Source organism: Apis mellifera, linkage group LG1 (assembly GCF_003254395.2).
Source record: "Apis mellifera strain DH4 linkage group LG1, Amel_HAv3.1, whole genome shotgun sequence".
Taxonomy (NCBI): domain Eukaryota; kingdom Metazoa; phylum Arthropoda; class Insecta; order Hymenoptera; family Apidae; genus Apis; species Apis mellifera.
The window spans coordinates 6,478,170-6,504,546 of NC_037638.1; the positions used below are offsets into that span (position 1 = coordinate 6,478,170).

The 26,377-nt window shown below is 23.1% G+C and overlaps 3 protein-coding genes across 5 annotated transcripts; all 3 read left to right on the forward strand.

Annotated features, from left to right (window-relative positions):
* The first annotated feature begins 3,050 nt into the window (after positions 1-3,050).
* LOC412458 (farnesol dehydrogenase) lies at positions 3,051-7,413 on the forward strand. Its single transcript, XM_026443298.1, has 6 exons — positions 3,051-3,403; positions 4,943-5,069; positions 5,545-5,677; positions 6,407-6,550; positions 7,111-7,170; positions 7,248-7,413. Exons 1-6 carry the CDS (start codon positions 3,109-3,111, stop codon positions 7,287-7,289), a joined length of 801 nt encoding a protein of 266 aa, XP_026299083.1. The 5' UTR covers positions 3,051-3,108; the 3' UTR covers positions 7,290-7,413.
* A 3,149-nt stretch (positions 7,414-10,562) lies between these two features.
* On the forward strand, positions 10,563-13,564 carry LOC724721 (farnesol dehydrogenase). Its single transcript, XM_001120613.5, has 6 exons — positions 10,563-10,902; positions 11,851-11,977; positions 12,131-12,263; positions 12,918-13,064; positions 13,270-13,331; positions 13,429-13,564. The coding sequence occupies exons 1-5, from the start codon at positions 10,605-10,607 to the stop codon at positions 13,321-13,323; spliced, it is 759 nt and encodes a 252-aa protein (XP_001120613.2). The 5' UTR covers positions 10,563-10,604; the 3' UTR covers positions 13,324-13,331; positions 13,429-13,564.
* Positions 13,565-16,810: 3,246 nt separating this feature from the next.
* LOC412829 (arylsulfatase B) lies at positions 16,811-26,270 on the forward strand. Of its 3 annotated transcripts, none has more exons than XM_006563227.3 (9): positions 16,811-16,925; positions 22,691-22,884; positions 23,064-23,294; positions 23,439-23,594; positions 23,720-23,984; positions 24,188-24,345; positions 24,414-24,549; positions 24,655-25,100; positions 25,265-26,270. In XM_006563227.3, exons 2-9 carry the CDS (start codon positions 22,702-22,704, stop codon positions 25,766-25,768), a joined length of 2,079 nt encoding a protein of 692 aa, XP_006563290.2. In that variant the 5' UTR covers positions 16,811-16,925; positions 22,691-22,701; the 3' UTR covers positions 25,769-26,270. The 3 variants fall into 3 exon arrangements, with proteins under 3 accessions (XP_006563290.2, XP_396281.5, XP_016768810.2); XM_396281.7 differs by lacking the exon at positions 16,811-16,925 and adding an exon at positions 21,402-21,735; XM_016913321.2 differs by lacking the exon at positions 16,811-16,925 and adding an exon at positions 22,156-22,514.
* Positions 26,271-26,377: the final 107 nt, after the last annotated feature.

The following is a 26,377-nucleotide window of genomic DNA, read 5'->3' on the forward strand; positions in this document are numbered from 1 at the left end:
ATTAAATAAAAATAATTCACAAATAAAATATATTATCAGATAAAATGTTAAACCATCGTTTTTTATGTGAAATTTTAATTTTTTATTGTAACAATATTAGTTTGATTTTAAATAAAAAAAAAAATTAATGTTCTTTTAATTCAAAAACAAATTTGTAATCGATAAAAATTTTTATCATGTTTTAATATAGATTTTTTCTATATATAGATTATATTGGATTAAATTAAATTAGATTAGATTTATCTAGATAATCAAAATGATATGTTATTCTTATTATTGATTGTTACGGAATTTGTTGACAAACAGCCTGTTGACAAATTTGATTCACGAGACGATCAAAGTCCATGTCAATGATTCCACTATCACTAGAGTTCGAAGTTCTTATTATTGTGATAGTTTTTCCGATGTTCTTATAATCCTGATTTTATAATTCTGAAATTCTTATAGTTTTGGTTTTGTGATTCTTTCTTCTCTTGAAGTTTTCGCAAGTTTTTTAAGAATTCTCTCTCAGACTGGTATCCTCTGAAATCCTCGCCATATTCTATTCGTTACTTTGCGGATCTTTAGTGGAACACAAATATCCAATAACACTGATATCCAACTCTTTGATTGAACGGTATCCTGGACCATAGAAAATTCCCTAGAATGAGTTCAAAAGCTACGCTATTGACAAGTCCATTATTTTTCCAAAAAACTGTTTTGCACGTGTTTGCATTTTCTTTTAGATAGAATAATTAATTGCTGTTAATACTGGCATGGCTATAAAAGTCATCTCAGGTACTAAGATCATATTAATATTTTAGCTATTGGTGGATTGTTTCTAAATATATAAAGCAAATAGTCAATAAATTTCTCTTTGAAAAACGGTATTGTCTTTGCAGCATTATCCTAAGTTATATATGCATATCTTAGATATCATATCTGTTTAATGTCTGAATGATAAATTTATTTATTATTTATTTAATTAGTTCTTTCTTTGAAAATTTAATGAAAAAGAAAGAGAGAAAAAGAAAGATTATTTTTACATAAATTTTATTGCGTTAAATTGTTATTTTATCTAAAATAAAAATAAAACATTTTTTTATTTTAAATATTTTATTCTATTTATTATTATTTTATAATTATATATAATTAATATATATATAATTATAATATTATTTCTCATTTATTTTTATATCTAATTTTCCATTGTTATCAAAATATTTATCATGTTTCTTAAATTTTTTTTAATTATTTTTTTTATATTACATTAAAAAAATATTTTTATATAAAAATATCATCTACTAAATATCATATATAATCATATAATCATATCAATATAAATCATTTTAATTTAATTCAAATTTATAAACACATATTGAATTCAACCTATAAATTTTTAAGTGGTTTTAACCTATAAATTTTTAAGTGGAAAGAACTTTCAAAAAGCAAAACTAATATTCGATACAAAAAAAAAGACAAATGAAAAAACTTTTTAAAGCCTCAATATATAATATATAATGTTTAAAAATATATAATGTTCAAAAATAAATATAAGTATATTTCGAATGAAATCGCTAATGATTTCTTTCAGATTTCGACTATGTATATTTTTCAATAATCTCTCGAAGATTAATACTAAGTATAAAAATGAAAGAGAGAAGCTTTTAACAAAAGCTCGATTGAATTTAATTTTAACTTAAAATCGATGTTTTCGAATCTTATATAATTTTAAAAATCTTATATATTCTTGAGGCTGTTTTAACAAATTATTAACATATATCTATATTTCATATATCTCTATAATTACCTTTATTTTTCTTCAATTTGTTGGTTTTTTTTTTTAAATTGTGCATGTTCATTTATACAAAAAACTAATAATTTAATAAAATATGATTAAATAATGATTAGGAAATTATAATAAATTATAATAAATTTCCTGTGATGAATATTAACAAACAATATGTAAAGTACATTTTTATTATAAGATATATATAATTAATACTATAAATATTGTACAATATATTTCCCATAAAATATATTATAAAATATTTCGTAATATTTTTTAATATATAATATAATAATAGATTTAAAATTTCCGATATCACAAACTATACGAACTGTGTTTATATTTGTCAACTTTCGATCAAACGATCAAGTAAAAATAAGGCGCATTTACATTAAGTTGAACAATTGAGTTGATAATGATGAAAAACGAAAAATCATCGAAAATTTTATAATTATCTTTTATTTAAATTTGAAAAAAAAGTAAATAAATTATAAAATTCAATGCAATATTAAAATTAATTAAATTATCCGCGGAAGTATGTTTTATAAAAATTAATGATAAATTAATTTTTAAGATTCATCAATTTTAAAATTAATTTAAAAAAAAATCATTAATCGTTGAAATTTTAATTATTCTTTTTTTTTACAATAACTACAAGTTATTGTATCAAGTCATATTTAAGTTCTTAAAAATATAAATTTATATATAAATTTATACATATAATTTTATTATACATATATTTATTATAAAAATATCTCGATTTTTTATCTTTTAATTTTTTTAACAAGCGTTATCAATTCCATAATAGATAAGAAAATGTTATTTATTATATATATTGTGCAACATTTTCTTATTTTGCAATTAATTTATAAATTTACTATCTTAATTTTGTTGTAAAAAATGATAAAAAATTTGTTGCAAAAAAATATTTATTTGAAATATTCATACAAAATTAAAAAATTGATAATGATTTCATTTCATAATTTTATTTTTTTTTGCTTCATTTAGTTCAAATTCTTTTATTTATAATATAACAAATAAATCTTAATTGACGATTTTGCATTTTTTGCATTTTTTTTGGAGAAAAACTTTTGTTAAATCGATTTTTCTCAATCAAATTTGTCTCATATATTAATATTTAACATTTAGTAATCCGTGTATGAAAATGCTGATCAACAATTGGCAGAACGGCGATCCAGTAAGACTTACACTCTCCCCACTCCATTTCTTAGTAACTTTACTCCGAGCACTAGCATTCGTGACTATATAACGCCAGGTTGAATGGTTATAAAAGAAGAGAAAATTTGATCTGCGTAGTCAGTGTGTTGTATGATAGGAAGATGCATCGTTGGCGTGGAAAAGTAGCGATCGTGACGGGAGCGAGTGCTGGTATCGGTGCAGCGATAGCCAGAGCATTGCCAAGCCACGATATCAAAGTGGTCGGTCTGGCAAGAAATATAGAGAAACTGGAAAAACTCGCGGACGAATTAGGAAGAGATAAATTTTTCCCAATTAAATGTGACGTTACAAAAGAAGAAGACATTTTGAAAGCGTGCAAATGGGTTGAAAATGAATTGGGAGGTGCTGATATTTTGATAAACAATGCTGGCATCATACGATTCAATGCTTTGATTGGTAATTATCGATTTATAATTGATTTAAAATCTATTCTCAAATATGATATAATTACATTTTTTCACTTTTTTTTTAAATATATATTTATATTTCAAAGAAGTTGATTTCTAGTGAAACAATCCATACATAAATTTATACTTATAAACTTTATGTGCGATTTACATGTATTATGGAAAGCAAAGTATCATAGTTATTTTTGAAATAAAGTTATTACGTTTTGCAAAATTGATATAATTGATTAAATAGAAATATGAAATAGAAATATAAAATAGATCTATTTTAGATGAATAAAATATCGGCTTTATTTTCAGAATTTATTAGATAAATTTTATAATTAAATGATAGTTTATTTAAGTAGAGTTAAGTGACGATGATAAATGTGATCATATAAGAAAATTATATAATCTTTTCCTTTATAAATCGAGCAATCATATAGTTTACGAAAGAATTAAAAATATATACAATAAAAAATAAATATAATACATAAAAATTTGATATTACTACAAATTTATTAAATTTTATCCATAATAGGATATACATCACTTATAATTTATAAATCACATATATTTTTATTATATCTTCTACAATTATTTTGTTGATTTAAATAATATTAATTTATAATTTAGTATTAATTACATAATAATATTTATGTAACAATTTTTTTAATAATCTTGTCAAAAAAAGAAAAATCATCTGTTGTATAATGATGTAATAATCATATGTTATTTTTTTTTTTTTTGATTATATGTTTCTAGACAACTGTTTCAGATATTCTTTTCTACATGCAACCTGTTGCTTCAAAATATTTCGTAATATATAATTTCTCTCTTTTGTTATTTCATAAACTCATATTTTCTTTAAATAACAAATCAAAATGTTCGTTTTATTTAAATGCGACTTACCAAATGCTATGTTATAATTTTATATTATAAAGTTATTTAGTTTTTTTTTAAATTTATGTAACAACAGAATCTCAAGCAATCTCCAACTTTAATATATGATTGACTATTTTTAAACCTAAGCTTTATCCAAAAGAATATATGAATTAAAAAAAAAAAGAAATAAAACGTCGAATAAAATTCAAAAAATTATCTGTCAATTTAAAATTTATCTTTTCACAAATATTTTTTGATGATTATATTGCTTATTATAAAACGGTCCGTACATGAGTACATTCATTTTCCTCAACTCGAAGGAAGGAACTTTCATTGAAGTTGTTTTGTAGCGGTTGTTGACCGTAATTGCCATGGCCTTCATTTTTATCTACCAGTTGCACTTGCATACGTATTAACGTGTGCGAATTTTTATTTATATGTGTACATTTAAAATTTCCATTATATTTAATTACAAATGAATAATTTGATGATTATATAATTTAAAAATAATAATAAATATAAATATAAAGAAGATATATTTAAAAAAAGATTTCCAAAGAAATTTACAATTATTTGTATTTTTTTTTTTACAATAATATGTACATGATATGTAAATAATTATAACAAAAAAATAATTTTTTTTTTATGCGGAATTTATTTTTAGACCAAAAAACTGAGGATTATCGTAGCGTCTTGGATACTAATTTATTGGCACCAGCAATTTTTTCACGAGAAATTATATCGTCTATCAAGAAACGAAATGCACAAGGGCATATAATCAATATATCTAGGTTAGTAATCTTTTCATCTTTTGTTTGAAGTTTTAAGTTTATTTTATAAGTAACATTCTTTACGCATTCATACTTAAACTCTATCATAGTTAATTATTTATAAAAATTATACTTATTTATTAAATCTTCATTCATAATACTGTTTGATTTTAAATCAAATGTAAATAAAGTTTAAAACTCATTATTATAAACATTATTGATTAATTTATAATGATTCTTTATTAATATGTAATTTATTTTTATATGATAATTTATATATAAAAATGGAAAGTACAATCATTTTTATTGTATTGTATTGTATCATTTGTATTGTACATATTCGTGATATTCCAATCATATGAAAAATATATTGTCTGATCATCATTTTTATTTTCTACTTATCGTTTTTACTTTTTTTTAATATATATAAATCAAATATTAGTCAATCTTTATAATAAAAAATTTTAATTTCATTTACATTTGTATTGACTTATAGTATATCTGAATCTCATCTCGATGCCATTTTTGTACCATTGGGCATGTATGGCGCATCTAAAAGTGGTCTATGCACTTTAGGCACGGAACTTCGAAATGAAATCATTGTGAAAGAATTGAATATTAAAGTCACGGTAAGAAATTATGATTTATCCATATCAATCAACAATCAATTTGATTTGATTTAATCTTTGCTTCTTGGACACTTTCAGATATGAACATATAATATATAATTATCCGATTATTATAAAACAAATGGAAGAATTTTTTATTGAAAAATATTTGTTGTAAAAAATTTCTTACTATACAATTTATTTTCTGTTATTAGAGTTTTTTAGTAAAATTTTAAAAATTTATTTCAATATTAAGATTGAGAAATTTTATTTTATTCATTAATTATGTTTTTTTTTGTTAATTTCTTCATTAATTATTATTGAAAAAAATATTTGTCCAATTATTTTCAGAAACGAGTAATTAGCTGTTCTATTTATAATTGCTCTATTTTAAATTAAATGTATTTATCTAAATTTATAATAAATTGTATAACACAAAAAATTATTACATTTTTTTTCATAACGAATATACTATAAATATAAATATTTCATTGTACATTGTAATTGCAAATGTAACAAATATGATTTGTTAATCGGTATTTAGAAACACATTTGGGAACGATTGAAAAAAAATCGATTAAGATAAGGTATTACTTTGAAACGTAAATATAATTTTGAACGTCGAATCCAATCAATTTTCATACGATTGACAAATTTTCAAATTTTTGTTATAATATAATTTATTCATCACGAACATTTGTATTAAATTTTTATATTTCCAATATGATTATAATATATTTTATATTTCAGAATATTGCACCAGGAACAGTGGTAACGGATATGATAACAAATGTGCTTGGAAAAATTAATATTAATATGCCAAAATTTATTTTGTTACCTGAAGATATCGCGGATGCAGTAATTTATACGTTAGGAACACCAATAAGAATAGAAGTAAGTAGAATAAATTATATGAAATTTCAATAAAACCAAATATAATATAATTTTGAAATATTTTTGTAATAAATGTAACAAAAATATCTATAATTTTTGCTTATATTTTTATTTTAATTCTGTTTGATCTAAATTTTTTTTTTATATCAAATAATATTAATTTTTTCTTTTTATCTGTATTTATTCTATTCTGTTGAAAAGAATCAAATTGATATTTTATTAATCAATTAATAAGGATTAAATAATTGTAAATTATTAAAAATATAAGAAATAATTATAAAAAATGAGGATTTTCCTTCATTTATATTTTAAATTATGTGTGAAATACAAATATTGAATAAATATATATATATATATATAAAATAATTTATATAGTCTATTCTTCTCTTGAAAATTTTTCTTCTTGACAATTCATATAAATTGTTGAATTTTAATTTTTTTTTTTAATAATTGAGCATAAATTGTCTGATTGTAAATATACAGAAAAATGCAAAGATATAATATGAATATAAATTTTATTAATTACATTGATAATCTTAATACACAAATAATATTTACAGATTCCACAAATCACGCTAATACCACATCATGAGTCATTCATTCCGAAACTTGCAGTAGAAGTAAGTATTATATCTTTAAAATTTTTGTAAAATCGTTGAATATATATAATTAATGAAAATAATTTTGATTTTTCCAGATTCTTTCAAAAATGTCAAATAAATCTGAAGAAAAAAATTAATAATTTAATCATATTGAAGAAAAGAATATTAACATGAAAGAATATGACATACAACATATATTGTAAATAAACACAAACAGGATTTGATTTATATTAAATTGCTTGTTATTTTTTTTGATTGAAATTTTATTTGTATATATTATAAATTTATTAATTAAGCTAAAAAATTATATGTATCATTAAATAATGACAGATTGTCTTTAATAATAATACTTATTTTTGCAATTGTAATATATATATATAATTTATGTAAAATGTTTGTATGTAATATAAATAAAATCACGTAATCAAAATCTAAGGAAATCAGAATAACTGAAAAAATAACTGAAAAAAAATACTTTTACATATATTAATTCATTCACAAAAAATTGATTTTATATTTTGATTAATTAATCATTAAATAAATCCATAAAACGATTATAACTTTGTATACAATAAAATCTAATTTAAAGTTTTTCTCTTTTATTTTCTTTTTAAATATCTCATTTGTCATTTATCATTTATATCAGGTATATAAATTTTATATGCTGATATAATCTTTTTTTTCGATTAAATTTGAAATTATTATTTTCATTCAGCAATTTGAATTACTGTTTTATTAAATAAAAACTCTTTTTATAAATTGCAAGAAAAATTTTGATTAAAACAATTCTTAATTTAATTATTTTTAAATTAATCTTTTTTGATGCATATGAAATAATTTTGACAATGATTTCGTATAATAAATAAATGTTATAATAATTTAATTTTTCTTAATATTATTTAGTATTTATTTTTAATTATTCCTATCAACTCATTTTTATAGAATCAAAGATTTTTCTTCAATATTAAAAAATTAAATGATTTATCAATTGTTTCTTAAAAATATATAAATCTTTTTTTCTTGTTTTAAACATAATTTAAATTTTAGTTCAAACATCTCAAATAAATACATAATATATAAAATATATAAAATGCATAAAAATATAATAAAAGAATAAGAATTTAGTATCTATGAATGGAGACGTACTTACACTGATGTAAATCGAGTTGCAGAACTTGAGCGTCTCTTATATGAATATGATAAGACATGTCTCAAAGCATAATCTATTTCGTAATGTTAAAAATAATAAAATCATTTAAGAATGAAAAATAACGTGATATTTTTTAATAATTCAAATATCCATAAATATTAAGAATATAGATTATGGATCCTTTTAGAAATTTTTTGAAATTTGGTTTATATACTAAAGATGTTTCTATATGTATAGTAATTATAAAAAAAATAATTTTTTTTAATCATTTTTCTTTTCTTTAGAAAATTAACTAATTAACTGTTAATTTTTTATATTATTGCAGTAATATTGCATATGTAAAAAGTGTTATATATATATATCACACAATACTTATGTGATACACCATATGATTAAACTATATTATTGAAGATATCCAACATTGAAATGAATTTGTTTTCGAGTTTTTGTTCTTTCTATATAAAATATATTTTTATCTATATTATTATCTATATTATCTATGTTTTTTCTAAGAATTAGAACAAATTTTGTGAACGGTTACATTGTGAATGATTATCATGTTTTTCATTGGAAATATGGATTATCATTGGAATTTCAAAAGTAAGTAAATATAATGACAGTTCCACAATAATAAATCAATATTAAGAGTTAGAAGGAAAGATAAGTGTATGAATACAAAAATTGTTTTTATGTCTTACCTGAAAATTTCAATATCTATTTTTTTATGACTATATTAGAATTAGATTATTGAACATAATGTATTGAACATAAAAAATAAAAAAAATAAAATATTTTAGTATTTGAATGATAAAAGAAGAATTAACGTATATGTTACTTTTTTTTTTTATTTTATTGATTTGACTTTTTCCCTTTTTATTTTTTAATAATAAACTTACCAAAATTTTTAAAAATCTTTTAACTTAATACGAATTTTCGTTGAAAATTTAATTTTGAAATTTAAACGTCCAATCAATCAATCACGCGAAATAATCACGATTAATTTATGATAGCTATTTCCTAGACTATCAAAATTTTAATTCAAAATTTAGTATGATTTATACGCAGTCTGAGTCCATATTTTATAAATATACGCTCGTTAAATTAACAGAATTTGACAATAGAAATGTGTTACCTTGAAATTCTCTTGATTTAAAATTTTATATTTTAATCTTGAAACCAGAAGAATTTTTAATTTTAATTTAGATCTTTTGATCTTGCCGAGTCGAGAAAAATTCGTTCAATTGTAATCGAATAATTAAGAATAACAAGCACGATTTAGTGAAATTTATTTTAAAATTTGTTTGGAAATCTATACCAATATATATATACTTACAATACAAATTAAAATAGTTAATATTCATGATAAATCGATGAATAATAAAATTGCAAAAAATATTTAACATCTTATTATATACATTATACTTATATATATATCATAATGATATACAACGACATATAATAAAATATGAATGACATTCAAGGTTGAAATATATATTATCATATATATAAATAAAAATAGATGGAAAATAAAAAATAATAAGTATACAACATACAGGTTATAATTCCATCATTGAGTGTATAATAATTGATACGAATAATTGAATAACGATTATATTAGGTCCGAAAATTTTATTTCGAAAGAATATGAGTATGATTGTATAAAAAATCTTATTTCGTTACGAAAAAAAAAATAAAAGTATCGATATTTTTACATCTCTACTTATATCCATATTAAACAATTTATGAACAATTAAAGTTACAGGAAAACTATAATGGGTAAGAATATTCATCCATTTCCTCCTATTCTATAAGATTTTAAACAACAATATTATTAAATAATATTAATATTAATTAATCAATTTTTCAAACCAGAATTAATCATTATCGGTGTATTAATATAATTTAATAAAACATTAATAAAATAGTCGTATAATAATAAATTTTTACATTAGCATTATATAACATTATATAACATATTCGGTAACATTTTCCTCGACGGGTAACAGAAACTCATTCTCGCTCTCGAACATTGGTTTTTATCCAAACTTAATAAATAAAATTGATATATAATGCATAAATTATAATATATAATTAATTTTTCTATTTTATTTTCAATCTATTGAAATTCATTTCATGATATATGTATACATATATATATATATTTATACATATCTGTATATCTACATATAGATATTAGTTTATGTAATTTAAAATTATCAACGAAGAATGCGCAGTTTGTTCGTATAAAAGAGCGCAAGATTTCATGCGCAGTCAATTTGTCGAGTAGTAGGTAATAGAAAAGATGAATCGTTGGCGTGGAAAGGTAGCGATGGTAACCGGTGCCAGTAGTGGCATCGGTGCCGAGATAGCCAAGATTTTGGTGAAGAATGGCGTTAACGTGGTCGGTGTTGCAAGGAATATGGAAAGATTGGAGAAAATTGGGGAGGAGATCGGGAGGAATGATAAGTTTTTCCCGGTTAAATGCGACGTCACGAGGGAAGAGGATATCCTGAACGTGTTCCAGTGGATCGAGAAGAAATTTAAGGGCATTGACATTTTAGTGAACAACGCCGCTATCTTTCACACCGGTTTTTTCATTGGTAAATACAGCTATCAATCTATTATTCATTTTTCTCAGATTATTATTAAAAAGGTAATATCATTTACCTTTTATTTCTTTCAAGTAATAAATCATTCATCGAAGAGTAATGATAAATCAATTTTATTCCTGTAATTTATCATTTATCTATTTTTTTTTTTTTTATATATAGAAAGGATAAAAATATACATTTCTTTTTAAATTAAATACAAGTAATTATAATTATATTATTTTATTTTAATATTGAAATTGGAATTCGTGTGTTCTGGTTAGTTTTCAATCACAAAAAGCATCCTTGTATAATAAATGCAATATAAATTTAATGTTTTTACCTAACTTTTTTCTAATTTTTCGAAATTTATCGAATCGATCTATGATCCTATTCGAGTTACATTAAAAAATGATTTCTTTATCTAAATTAAATAAATCTATTATTTATCAGTTTTTTTTATTAGTCTATTAAATGATAACTTTACGAAGTTACAACATTTTATTGTTGTATTATCTCTTTATAATCTTATCTATATATAATCTGTAATGATTGCATTATATATGTAATTATTTATAAATATTATATATATATATATAATTATTGCATTATACATAACAATAATCACTTAAATTGTACATATTAAATACATAAACGTGAAAATTATATTTTAATACCTTAAAATAAATTTATCGTTTATTATTTCTGCAAAAATTTATTTTTGAAAACAGATTATAGATATCTATTATTGCGCGATTTTGATACGCATATATATCAAAAAAAAAAAAAAAAAAAAGAAACAGAATATAAGACACGTTTTTTATTTTAAAAAGAACTATTATGCAGACAAACAAAATGAAATGTAAAAAATTGTCACTCGTTCTCGACTCATAGCTCGAAATAATGTTCCCAATTGCGAAGAAAACGAAATATTTTAATATCATAAAATGTACGTTTCAGATCAGAAAACCGAAGACTATCGTAACATATTAGATACTAATTTACTAGCTCCCGCGATATTCTCACGAGAAGCTGTATTGTCTATGAAAAAACGAGATGCCCAAGGTCATATAATCAATATTTCAAGGTAATCTTGTTAAGCAATTTCAATGGATTGGTTTATCTCGAATTTTATCTCACGCATAAAATTCTCATGTATTTTGTTTCAATGTTAAATATCACGTCTCATAGGATATATTCAGTTATATTATTTTCCATTCTCATTATATATGATTTTCAGCATTGCCGGTTCTCACTTCGACGCTATATTTGTACCAATCGGTTTATATGGAACGACTAAAAGCGGTATGCAGGGTTTAAGCTCAGAACTTCGACACGAAATCATTCAGAATAAATTGAACATCAAAGTCACGGTAAGAACGAAGTCATGATTTTACGATGATCGTTTCTTTTTTTCTTCATTCTTTCGTGCCAAAATTAAAAAAGGAATCAAAAGTCAACGATTTTATCCAACATTGAATTCTTCTTTCGCAAAAAAAAATAATAATAATAAATGTTTATTAATTAATTGAATGTTTGTATATTATTTATTAACAAATTAAATGTTTTTTAAATGAAAAAATTCGAAAGATCGAATTAAAAAGAGCAATGAATTTTTTTATCGAAGAAATGATTCTTTTTTTATTTTTCATTCTCTCTCTTTAAATCGTTTAACACGTTTATTATTTATTTTAAATAAAATTAATCTCACGTTTCTTTGATTGCATCGAATTAACAAATTATTAATTATTTATTATATATTATAATAAATAATTTGTAATAATACCTTATATAATACCTTAATGATCTTTGCAATTTTCTTTACATCTCGATTAAAAAATAGATATAACAGATATTTAATTCTTTGCCGGCATGCAATGATTCTAAATCACTGCATTATAATAAATAATGATTCTTTACATCAGCCTTGAATAATTGATATATTAGTATTAAAATATTATATAATTATATATATAAATAGTTTTATATTTAGTATATAATAGTATATAAATATTATATTTCTACAGAGTATCAATCCAGGGCTTGTAACGACGAATATGACGAATGATTTAATTAAAGAAAGAGCAAAGCAAAATATTTGCACGTATTCATTAGAAGCTATAGATATTGCCGAGGCGGTAATTTACGTGCTAGAAACACCGGAAAGAGTGGAAGTAAGTGGAAATAAGATAAAGGAAAATTCTTATAAAACTACTTACTTGCGTGTAGATTATCGACTATTATAATTCGATGATATATACTTATACTTCTCGATTATATGGAGAAAAAATGATATCACATTGTATATAATTTTAATATGTATGATCAAAATTTTTTCAATTTTTTCATTCAATCTTGATATCTGAATAATATTTACAGGTTCCACAAATTACTTTAATACCGCATAAGAGTCCATTTATTCTTTCCAAATAAAAAAATATGTAAGCCTATAATCACTTTTATAAATATTTTTTTTTTAATCTTCATCATCAAATAACGTCTAATTGATTTTTAAATTTGTCTTTATTTTATCTATAGGAAGTATCATAAATGATAGGCCAGAATTTGAGGTTAAAAGCGGATAGGAAATGATATGAATAGCCACGTCGAAAAGAAAAATTAATTCAATCAAGAAAAAAATCGATATATTATTAATTAATTGTATTGAAAAAAATGTATAAATAAAAGTATGATTTAATAATGATACATCATTCTTCTTCCCTGTTCAATTCAATTATTTATGTAATCTATTTCAACGAATAAATTTATTAATTAAATTGTACTGAAAGATACGTACCACGTGTAATTAATGAATGATAATAAATGAATAAAATTAGCTATTAAAAATTTCTCAGATTATTTAAAATTCCTTATCTTTGGTAAGAATATTTCCATTTGTGTATCTATCACAAAAATAACAATATATATTCGTCTAGCCCATTTACGTGATATAAATAAAAAAAACTAGATGACCAAAATCTAGGGAAATCAAATCGAATTCATATTTTATTATCTTACTAGAAATATGAAAGAGAAAATTACTATAAATTATAACACAATAACAAATTATTAATATATTTAAATAAAAATTACAAATAACAATTTTATTGATTTTATAAATAAATATATAATAATGAAATAAAGATATTAATATTAATTAGTTTAAAACTTTTTCAGAATTTTTGAAAACAAAATATTAGAAAATTTAAATTTAGACAAAATGTATAAAGGGATAATCTTGGCCTTAATAAAAAAATAAAACTATAATTCAATTTTCATATTATTAATAAAATCCATTAACATTTAATAAATATATTATAATATTTAATTATAATATTTCCAGATTACTTATTCTTTTTTGGATAAAATGAAATCAGACCGATTAGTTATATTGTTTATATCAATTTCTTGAACATGATATATGTAATTTAATGTAATCTAGATAAAATCGTTGAATTAATTTCAATCCTGAATCAATCGTTGAATTCTACAATCCCAATGTGAAAGTCGTGATTTATAATTATAATGTTTTAATTTTTAATTAATCGCGCAAGTGTATTCATCAGCGAATTTATTCAATTAATTCAATTGAGTTTTTTAAAATTTTACACGCGATAGCAGCACGAAGCGAAATCGTTAATAAAATGATCATAAATAGATATAAATGCTCCCATCTAGAATGATGTTTATAAAAATATTTTTCACGTGTCGCGTCATTTCTCAGATCTATCAATGTTAGATAAATAATACATTTTCTCGTCTCTTGTATCGTCACCTCATTTACCTTTCCTCTCACGTATAAATTTGAAAACATAAAATGTTTCTAGATCTACAATACACATTTTTTTTTTTTTTACTAAGATTTAAGAATTGTGTTAAGAATTGCTTTCTTTTTTTTTTATATATAAATTTCAATAAAAATTTCGAAATAATACTCGATCGAAATTAATTTTATAAATGTGAAAAAACAGAAAAATTGCGATTAAAAGAATTTTTCATTTAATCCTTTCTATTAGCTATTTTCACGAATTGGAATTACGGCAAAAATAGGGATCGTTTAACTCTTCAAATTGAATTCCGACGAGTTTAAAATTTGCAATACGTAAATTGATACAGTTTAATAAAGGAAATATTATAATTAATTTTGATAAATAATATAAATAACACGAATGATAACATAAGAGAAAATGGAAAAAGTTGAATTGATAATTTGTTAATATAAAATAGATTTCATCAATTGTTTGAAAAAAAAAAAGAATAGATAATTTAAAATTCTTTAAATTTTCCTATAAGTCTACAATTTTCTTAATGGATATCAGATAAAAAAATCCATTATATCAATACAATATTAAATACAAAATTAATTTAATTTTTATAATAATTTATTCCTTTAAATTTAAAATATATAAAACATGATTTGAAAAATGAAGAGTCGAATCCTTTTTATATAAATTTTATTCCTATATATATTTTACTATTCTATTCAAATCATGAAATCGAGATAAAATAGAAAAATGAATTAGATTCTAAAAAAAACTAATCGAATCACTTTTTTATCTCTTCAAATATCAATTCAAATCAACATTTTTTCTGATGTATATATGTAAATATATTCACATTAATAAAACATAAGATTGTAAAAAAAAAAAAAAGAAAGAAAGAATTAAAAAAATTAAAAAAATATTTTGAAATAATTACAAAATAAAAAACATTAAAACATTAAAAATAGAAATATAATTATAATTCTAAATGTTTGCATAATCATAATTCTAATTTCATTTCAGAAAAATATATATATATATATAAAAATAACATCTGTGTGTTAATTATAAAAAAAAAAAAAAATGATATTTTTTATCAACAAGATTACAAGTAATTCATATAAATTATAAACATCTGATTATATTAATTTATAATTATGTTATTTATTGATTAATAAGTACGTAAATTATGTGGTCAAAGTATCATGAAGATAATGATAATTTAATTTAATTAAATTAAAATATCTCATTTCCGAGTTTATTTACTTTCTTTGAGATAGTTTTAATGAGAAGTTTTCATTAACGCGAGACAAATATAAAAATATAAAAACAAATATCAATTTCAAAAATATATAAAATCTTTGAAATTTCATTTGAGATTTATAATTTCGTGAGATTATTGTTATTGGATGAAAGTTAGTATTAACCGCATAATAGCTGAACGAGAACTTTATAAGTTTCTCAATCTAGATCAAACAAAAAAGTTTCGCGCTATAATCGCACCGAATGCAGTGGTCGATTCGAAGGAACAGGAATAAACTTATTCAGAAAGCTGCAGTTCCTACTTAATATTCTAACAAGATACCACTTTGAAATGAATTTAAATGGTTTGCATCAATTCCATCGATGGTTTGCATCACTTGAAAGTTATTCTATAGAATACGAAAACGCGAACTTATTCATCAAATCTTAAGTGTTTAAATTTACGATTTAAGAGACAATTCTTTCAGGAAAAAAAAAAAATCTCTCGTTTTATACTATCATATTAAAATTGATGCATAAATTTTTCTATGCAATTTTTCTATTTAATTGAATATATAAGATGATCTGAGTTTAAATTAAACTCACTTTTTAAATGAAAATAATTTTCCATAAAAATTCAATATTTTTTAAATATTTTGTATATAATTTTAACATTTTAATCAATATTCCATTTCTATCAAATCCTAGTATTGTATACCTTAAGAAGTTTTCTACTTTAAATTTTCATCTTAAATCTTGAAAAGTTTATTATTTTTCTCATCAAAATTAAGTAATAAAATAAAATACAAATGTTAACAAGAAATTCATCAAGCGGAAATAATTTTTTCATGTTCGTAGTACCGCCTTTGATATTTTATTTCTATTCGAGTCGCAATTGATCATGGACAAAATGTAAAAACTCTTGTCGAGGTTGCACAAACGCACCACTTAAGCGTGAATTACACAAATCGCAGTCTCATTTAGACCAGTGTAGTGAATAAGAAAGTATTCAGTGTTCAATTGTGCTCTGAGGTAAGTTTATCTTTGTATTTGTTTTATTGACTACGTTATTGTATCTTGAATCATCATTTAAAATAGTAATTTTTGCAATTTTAGAATCTTGTAATTTTAATTATTTAAAAATAACATTAATACTTATATTTTTCACATATTTTATTTTTTAGAAAGAATAATAAGATTTATTTATTTCTTTTATATTTTCGTATTTCGTCTCGTCTATGAAGAAATACCTTCGGAGAGTCAGTTCTAAATTTAAAACAAACATAAAATATACAAAAATATCTTTTGAAGCTTATATTTAAGTCATAAACAATTTAAGTTTGCATTAGATGAATTGAAATACTTTTATTTCTATTGTATTGTTCTGTCATTCTATCTCCATCTCATTTTATTAATTATAAATTGCTTATAATTTAATAGATTATCTCGAAATAATATTTTTATATATTTATATAATTAATTTTTAAAAATGAGTACATACATATATTTAGAATATATTTTTTAAACTTGTAATCGTATATTGTATACGTGTTCAAATATACATATGTGCATATCTAATATAATAGTATGAACTTATAATTTTGTGAAAATTGAATATTTTGAATAATTAAAATGTTTCCTTAATGGAATATTTAGTAATTGCATTTTGTATGTATAATATTCATAAATAAAATATATTAAAAATATTAAATTTTTTATATTATCTCTATTTATAATTACTAATATGGCGGCAAAATATGCACATGCGCATAGTCCTGAAATATCTTTGATGAAATTATACAAAAAAAATACTATTACTTTCACTCTTTTTTTATGAGAAATTAATTACCTACTTCCTTAATCATTGCTCCATATTTATTTACAAAGCATCTATTTTACTTATTACTTAGTATTTAAAACACTATAATAGCAATGCATTGCATATATTATATATTATATATAATATAATATATAATAATATAATATATTATTTAAGAAAATGAAAACTACTTATGCTATATGAAAATTACTAAAATAAACAAAATAAACTACTATTATTCATTATTATTAAATTATCTATTATCATAAAATTTACCTGCTATAACCTGTATAATTCGATGTTCTCTGTCACAATAATATGATGTAAGTATAAGTATTTAAAATAACAATTTTATACTTTATTTTAAGTTTAAAAGTTTCAATAATAAATGATATTAATTTTTATATTAATTTTATTTATTATTTTTCATTACTTTCGTTAATATACGAAATAATATAATATTTAATATATCCTATGCGTAATGTTAAGTATACGAAATTTTTGGTACTATGCGATTATCGAAATAACTCTCGAATTTAATCGATGAAAGACTAATACAATCGATTATGAACAGAGTGAAATTAGTTAGATTTACATGATTCGACATTTTTTCACGATTAGTGAGATTCAGATTATTGTTTATATTATAGTGCTATTTAATAAAAATTTTATACATTAAAAATGTTATTCAAAATAAACATATATTATTTACATTAAAAAAATTACGGAACGTAAAGTGATCTATAGAAAGCAACACTTTCAAACTTGGTTTATGTGTTTATTTCAAATAAATCACTGTCTAGTAAAAATGTATTTTACGTTCATTTTACATTTGTAAGTAACTTTTTTTCACCTTTCACGAAAGTAAAAGTATAATACTGTACATTACATCTATGACATAACCACATTTTTAAATAAATAATGTAATTCATTATTATTTTTTCGTATATATTACATGTAAAAATATATAATTCAAATGAAATGGATAAAAATCTCACGAAGTTGAAAATCTTTAAAAAATGCAATATATAAATTAAGTAAGAACGTATTTATTTGAATAAATAAAAAGCATTATCATATGCATATATTTAATTTTATAATCTAACTTTTGATTGTTACTGCATGCAAATTAATTTTATTTATTATATTTTAATCACATAGATGAAACATTACTTTTATGTAATATTCATTTATTACTTCGAAAAAAAAAAACTTTATTATATTTATTACAGATTATAATTCAAATATTCAAAATTTCTTTCATAAAATAGGTTAACTTAGTATCTAATAATTGTATACATTAAATTATAAAGTTATTAATCATTAATATTAGAATTAATATTAATATTAAAATTAATACTAAATTTATTACATATATATATATATTATTCTACATAATATTATCTAAAAATAATACATATTTAAGTAATATATGATTTACGTTACGAAGATTTTGATATTAATAAATTATAAAATAAAGATTATTTTATTTTTAATAACTCTCAGATAAAAAATTATTTATATTTCAAAATGATTTTTATTTTTTATCATTTCTTTTCTTTTATGATATTTATTGATTAATCAATAAATTTCCTACATACATGTTAAAAAAAATATTATAATGCGATATTTTTTTTATGCATTCCGTATGCATTTATAGTATATTTCTTTTTCATCACTAATTATTTCTTTCCTTTCTATTCCTTTCGTAAATATGATTTCGTTTTTTTTTTTCCTTTTTTTCATTTTATCATTTATAAACCATGCATTTTACACTATTTTAGCGTTTTCATACATAGTAATATATTCGTATAAAGAGTAAGCAAGGAGGAAATATTTTTCATCGTTTTTTTTTTACGATCAGTTGAATATGTATCGTAAACATGAAGTTTAAGGATGACCTGGTAACTAATTACCAAATTAAGCAAATCATTAGCAAGTCACGCTAATTATCCTATATTAATCGACATGCAATTTTTCTAGTAATCACAAACGAGAATATATTCATGATTATTCATCAAAAAGTTTGATTACATTCCATGTAACGCTTTTGTGCACTTAATATCTTGTGCATCTTGCAAATTGCTATTGCTCATACAATTTTATTAACAAGAACAAGGAAAATATAAAAAATATTTTTCATCGTATTATATGTACTATATGTATATCATATTTTTATTATGAAATATTAATTGAATACAATTCAATGATTAAATAAAATGTTAAAATTTCTATTATTAATATTTTTTTTAATGTTTAATGTTTCTAATTATAAAAAAAACATTGATCAATTAATAAAATGTTTAATAGAAATTAACCTTCATATGTTTATTCTATGAATAAACTAATATGTGCTAATACTTTTTATATCTGTTGCAGTTACGTGTAGAATTTCTTATGAAAAATAACATCTTTACATCATAAATAATGTAAGAAATATATTATACAAAAAATAAATTTAATTAAAGGAATTTTTATTACATGTTTTTTAAATCGTAATCAAAACACGAATTGTCACAGAATTAACGGAGAAATATGTAAATAAAGAGAATTAACATCAATTACCAAACCGATTTTCCCAACCAAATCTGTTTATGATAATCTCGACATCACGTTGATTGGAAATTTAATTGTCCATTGCGATGGAAGATGGAAGGTTTATTTATCTTTCCATCTAATTATTCAAATTATGTTTGATATATTGCGCCAACCAGTTTTCAAATTCCAATTCCAGTTACGCTCTCAACAATACATAATTTTTAAGAAGAAGAATTTTTAGTCGATTCGAAACGTCGATTCAAAAGTTAGTGATTTTATTTAATTTTCTTTAATTTTTAAAGTATCCTCTTTTAATTCTCTTAAATTTTTGTTTAAATATAATAAGAAAAATAAAACATTTTATTTTAAACATAAAATATTTCTTGATTTTTTAACTTTTTTATTTCTTTTTTAGGTAATAATAATGCTTTCTTCAAAATAAAATAAATATATAATTAACTTATTAGAAGAAGAAATTATACAAATTATATTATAATGAATATCTCAATTATATAACAAAGGCATATTTAAAATTTCTCCAGCGATGATTGAAATTGCATGCATTCAAATATTAAATGACTATCGCATTTGCTACTTTCCACTTTTTTTCTTCAATGAAAGAAATAATTTACATATCAAGAATACGCGTTAAAGATCTCATGAATTAATAACTTTTTTCGACGATGTTTCCTTTAAATCAACCGCTCTATTTGCAAAAAACTTTTCAATTATTATACACGAGATTACAAGTTTCACTTTGTACAAAACATTTGAAAACGTTTAAGATGATCAATCATAGCTACGCTATTTCTAAAGGCATTTTAATCTTATGCATTTGATCGTACATCTAATTACAGAACTAATATCTCTTGCAATTACAAACGAGATATTTATATCGATATACATAAATATTATACACAAATATTAATTAACGTTAACAACTTCAAATAAGTTTTTCATATTGTTATTAATGACTTATATTATTATAATATATTTTTAACGATGGAATAATAAAAAGATAATATATCCCAAACAACAAGCAATTTCAAGAAGAATTTCAATTGTTGTTGTGAAAAATGATCGTATTTAAATATCTCGATCTATATGTATGAATAGCACGAGATAGATTTTCACGCTTGCAAATAAAAAACATAGCGGTTTAAAAGGAACGCAGAATTTTCACGCATGTATATAATACCGAGTTTTCATGCTCGCCTTCTCCATTTTCCTCTCCCAGACACAACACTTTCGTTATGCTCCAAATCCTCCCTTTGCTCCTCGCCGCTCGTTTTACGGAAAATCTAAAGTGGTAATAAACCAACACGTTTCGAGTTTCCCAGTCAGTCGATTCTCGCGTTGTTAAAGACCGCTTGGACGAAGCTGGATAGCCCGTTCGACAGAAAGATGTTTGGACATAAACGGAAAAAATGGACAACTTACAGCGAATAATAGGATACGCGACAGTTCCTCTTCTTTTTCATCAACGTAAGAGAACTTTTCTTCCTTTCTTCTTCATCTTTTGATAAATAACCTGTTGAGGTTATTCGACGGTGCTGTTTTATCGATAAACTTGTTCGTTTCACTTTAGCAGTCCTTTAAACAGGATTTTCTTATTCTTTTGTGACAAAAATAGACGATTCGAAAATTATTAGTAATAGATTTCTAATTTTGAACGTATCCAGGCTCATTTTTATCTGTTTATTTATGTTCGATCCGTTCTTGTGCGAGCATCGTCAATTTATCGAAAATAGGAAATGATTTTTAAATCGTTCAATGCAGGTGAAGGAATTTTTAATAATATTGAAAATCCTCTTGAAAAATCACAATTTTCTTTATTCATTTTAGACATGTAAAATTCTAGACACATATATACAAATATAATTTTTTTTCTTTTTTTCACTCGACTACTGTACGTTTCCATTGCCATTTCTTGTTGTCTGTCTCATAGTATACAAAATAATTATGGTGTCTTAAACTCATCACCAATTTCAAGGTGTGTCTCGAAGCAAATTAGATAACGGATTCTTAACGGTATAGAAGGATTTAGCCCACTTTGTAAAATATATTACCTATTGCTCTCTATTTATAGGCAAAATAATTGTCGAAAACATTTAAAACCTCATTTGCCATTCCGACATCGAGAACGTTGGTCAAGATTTCCAAGTATTCGTATTTAGAAGAAAATATTTCAATGTCTTTGCTCGTTTTATACAAAATTAATACGTAATTGCATCTTTTATATAAAAAAAAAAAAGAAGTTTCAGGTATTAAATTCAATTTAATTTAATTCAAAATTTTTTAATAAATTTTATATTTACGAATAATCGAATCTTGATTGGAATTAGTTGAATTAGTCATTTCGAGATTCTTTTTGTAAAACGAAGATTTCTAAAATACTAAAATTTTAATTGTTGAATTAAAATTTTTTTCGTTATTTCAGCTTATTTCGAAATGAATCTTGCCATGATAGCACAGTTTTTAATAGTGCTATTCCTCTTGGAGATAATAGCTACGAGCATGGCTGCGACTTTTTTCTCATCCTTCTTGACTGAATCCAAAACGAAGCCGAAATACCAACCATCTACTACTACTAAACAGAAACCACATATCATTATCATTCTCGCCGATGATCTGGTAAGTTGACAAATTTGTATTGTTGTCATTTCATATTCTTGTGAAATTAAAATTTTGTAAAAATTTTTATCAAATTGTTACAAGTGAAAAATACTAAAAATAATCGTTACTAAAAAAAAAAAAAATGAACTCATTCGTTAAAATTGTTAAAAAATTTAAATTTATAATCACTCGTACAGGGTTGGAACGACGTAAGTTTTCACGGATCGGATCAAATCCCCACGCCCAACATCGACGCCCTTGCATACAATGGTATTATCTTAAATAATCATTACGTGCCCGCATTATGCACGCCAAGCAGATCGGCTTTAATGACTGGAAAAAATCCAATTCATCTGGGCATGCAACACTCTGTGCTTTTCCCAACCGAACCACGAGGGCTTCCCTTGAGCGAGAAACTCTTACCCGAGGTATCTATTACTATCTATGTTTCACGTATCTATCATGCCACTTTTTTTCATTTTTATGTTCACAATGAAACGCATAGATACGTGCAATTGTTACTTTTGTTTGAACAAGAAATTTTATCTAATTCAATATTAATACTTTTACAGTATTTGAGAGAAATAGGATACAAAACACACGCTGTGGGAAAATGGCATTTAGGATATTTTAAGAAAGAATACACTCCGACTTATCGTGGATTTGATTCACATTTTGGATATTGGAACGGTCTTCAGGATTATTACACGCATATTACTCAAGAACCTGTGAATATATTTAAAATTAGTCTTTTGAATTTGTATATTATATATATTATGTTATTAATTAATTAATTAAAACGTTGAATTGATAAATTCAGAAAGTTTTATATAACGATATTTAATTCTCTCAGGATCCGGCATTCAGCGAGTTTAAAGGTTTTGACATGAGGCGAAACCTCACAGTGGCATGGGACACAGTAGGAAAATATTCTACAGATCTGTTCACGAACGAAGCTATACGATTAATTAATGAACACGATACTGATCGACCAATGTTTCTATACCTGGCTCACTTAGCTGTTCATAAAGGAAATGAAGAACAGCTGTTTCGAGCACCGGATGAAGAGATTGCCAAATTTTCGTACATCCTTGATCCTGAAAGAAGAATTCAAGCAGGTGAGTGAATAGTTAAAAATCATATGTTAAAAAAAAATATATCCTATTTTAAAAGAAATAAAAATAAGCAATTTCCTAAATAATATTGAAAAATCTCTCTGAAAAATAATATTTTACTTGTTATTTTTAAGTAATTTTCTTATACAATATAATATAATCCTATAATAACATTTTCTTGTAATTTCAAATGCTCTAATTTAAAGCTGTTGTATCAAAATTGGATCAAAGTGTCGGTGATGTAATGGATGCACTAAGAAATCGCGGCATGTTGGAGAACAGTATAGTACTTTTTATGAGTGACAACGGTGCACCAAGCCAGGGTATATTGAATAACAAGGGCAGCAATTATCCTCTTCGAGGCGTAAATATATTTTTCGCATTATATTTTTATATTAATTTTGAACAGATTAAAATCTGAGTACTTTTCAGATAAAGAACAGTCCATGGGAAGGTGGGACGAGAGGAGTTGCGGCTATTTGGAGTCCTCTAATCAAGAAATCTAAAAGAGTCTCTAATCAAATGATGTTTATATCCGATTGGCTTCCTACACTTCTATCTGCAGCAGGTTAATGAAATAATATTAAAAGCATCAATAACTCTAGCATTTGATTAAAGTGGAAGGAAAAAATCATTAAAGGGATTTAAATTCCTTTCTTCGTGTATCTTTCAGGAGTAAATAGAAAGCAACTTGGTAACATCGATGGATTTGATCTCTGGTCAGCCTTGGTGTTGAACAAAGTCAGTTCCAGATCCGAAGTAGTGCTGAATATCGACGATCTTAGTGATTATGCTTCTTTCAGACGAGGTAATTTTAAATACATTATCGGTAGAACGGAAACTGGTAGTGATTGGCTTGGAGCAAGTGGAGATCCATCCGAAGGTATTTCTCCGCAATACGATCCTTATAAAATATTGTACAGCAAAACTGGTGTTGCTATTTCTGGTATTATTACTGCTAAACAAGCGATGGAATTGAAAGAAAGAAGAAAAAGAAGCATAAAAATATATGATACTGCATTAGAAACTAAATTTGAAGAAAAGATACTCAGTGTCGAAAATATTTCCGAATTGCGAAGGAAAGCACAAATAAAATGCAACGTTCAAGAGAAAGATAGAGTTAGTATTATAATTAAATACAGATTATTTTTTATAAAAATTTATCTTACATCATATTTATTTTTTTTAATAAATAAAAAAAATATATATATAGTTCATAATAAATTTTTTCAACAATCCTGTTTGATAAAATTTTAAAAAATTTCTCTATAATTTTGCCATAGATCCCTTGTGAACCAATGACAGCACCATGTCTCTTTAACATAGAAAAAGACCCTTGCGAAATGGTGAATCTTGCCGAAAGAAGACCAGTGATTATGGCTATTCTGGAAAGAATTCTAATGAAGTACAGAATAACCGCGATACCTGCTAGTAATTTAGATGGAGATCCTAGAGCGGATCCGACACTTTGGAATAATACTTGGACCAGTTGGTGCGAAACTGATCCATTAGCACTCTCTTATACGAATGTTGAGGAATTGAAACAGTATTCTGGTCCAGCAATTGCAGTGATGTCCATTATTTTTGGCCTTTTCATTGTTGGTATAATGATGTTATTCGCTTTGAAGTGTGGGAAAGGTAACTCGAACAATTTAAAGAATCCTGAATATCAGAATGATCACGAAGAAGTTGCATATACTACAAATAGTAACGGACCATCATTTTCTATGCATAGTATTATAACAAATACGAGACAAAGTGATATGTCTAATAGCATAAGCAAATAAATTGACACTTTCGAACGAAATATACGAGGAATAAAGCTCTTTTAATTATTATAAAAATTTATTAATCGAATTCTCATGCAGAAATATCATTTGATATTATAATATTTGTTTATTCATATATTTATGAAATGAAACACACACAAAATTTTTTCCTCGTATAATCTCGTTTTTTATTTTTTTATTATTTTCTTCAAAATGTGATCCATACGATATACAGGAGCATTATATCGTTTATAGGATAACAATGAAACAAATTTTCTAAAATTAGAAGTACCACTTGTTAAATAAGTTTGTTGTACTTCGAAAAAAAATCATGATTCGATACACATTTGTAAATAATTCATGATCTTAATTAACATTTTACAAAATAATTGATATTAAATGATAATTGAGTGAATGTATGAAATAAGGATAAGAGTTATTATTTTACCTTTTTTATGATCATCAGTATTTCATTCCATTATTGCCGGATACTAATAAAATATGATGATAATGAATCTTCTATTGTTCGAATATTATTTACCGACTTCTTATTTCCATATCCTTTTTTGCATATATCGATTCAATTTACGACATTTGTAACCTAATTAATACATGTATATTTATTCA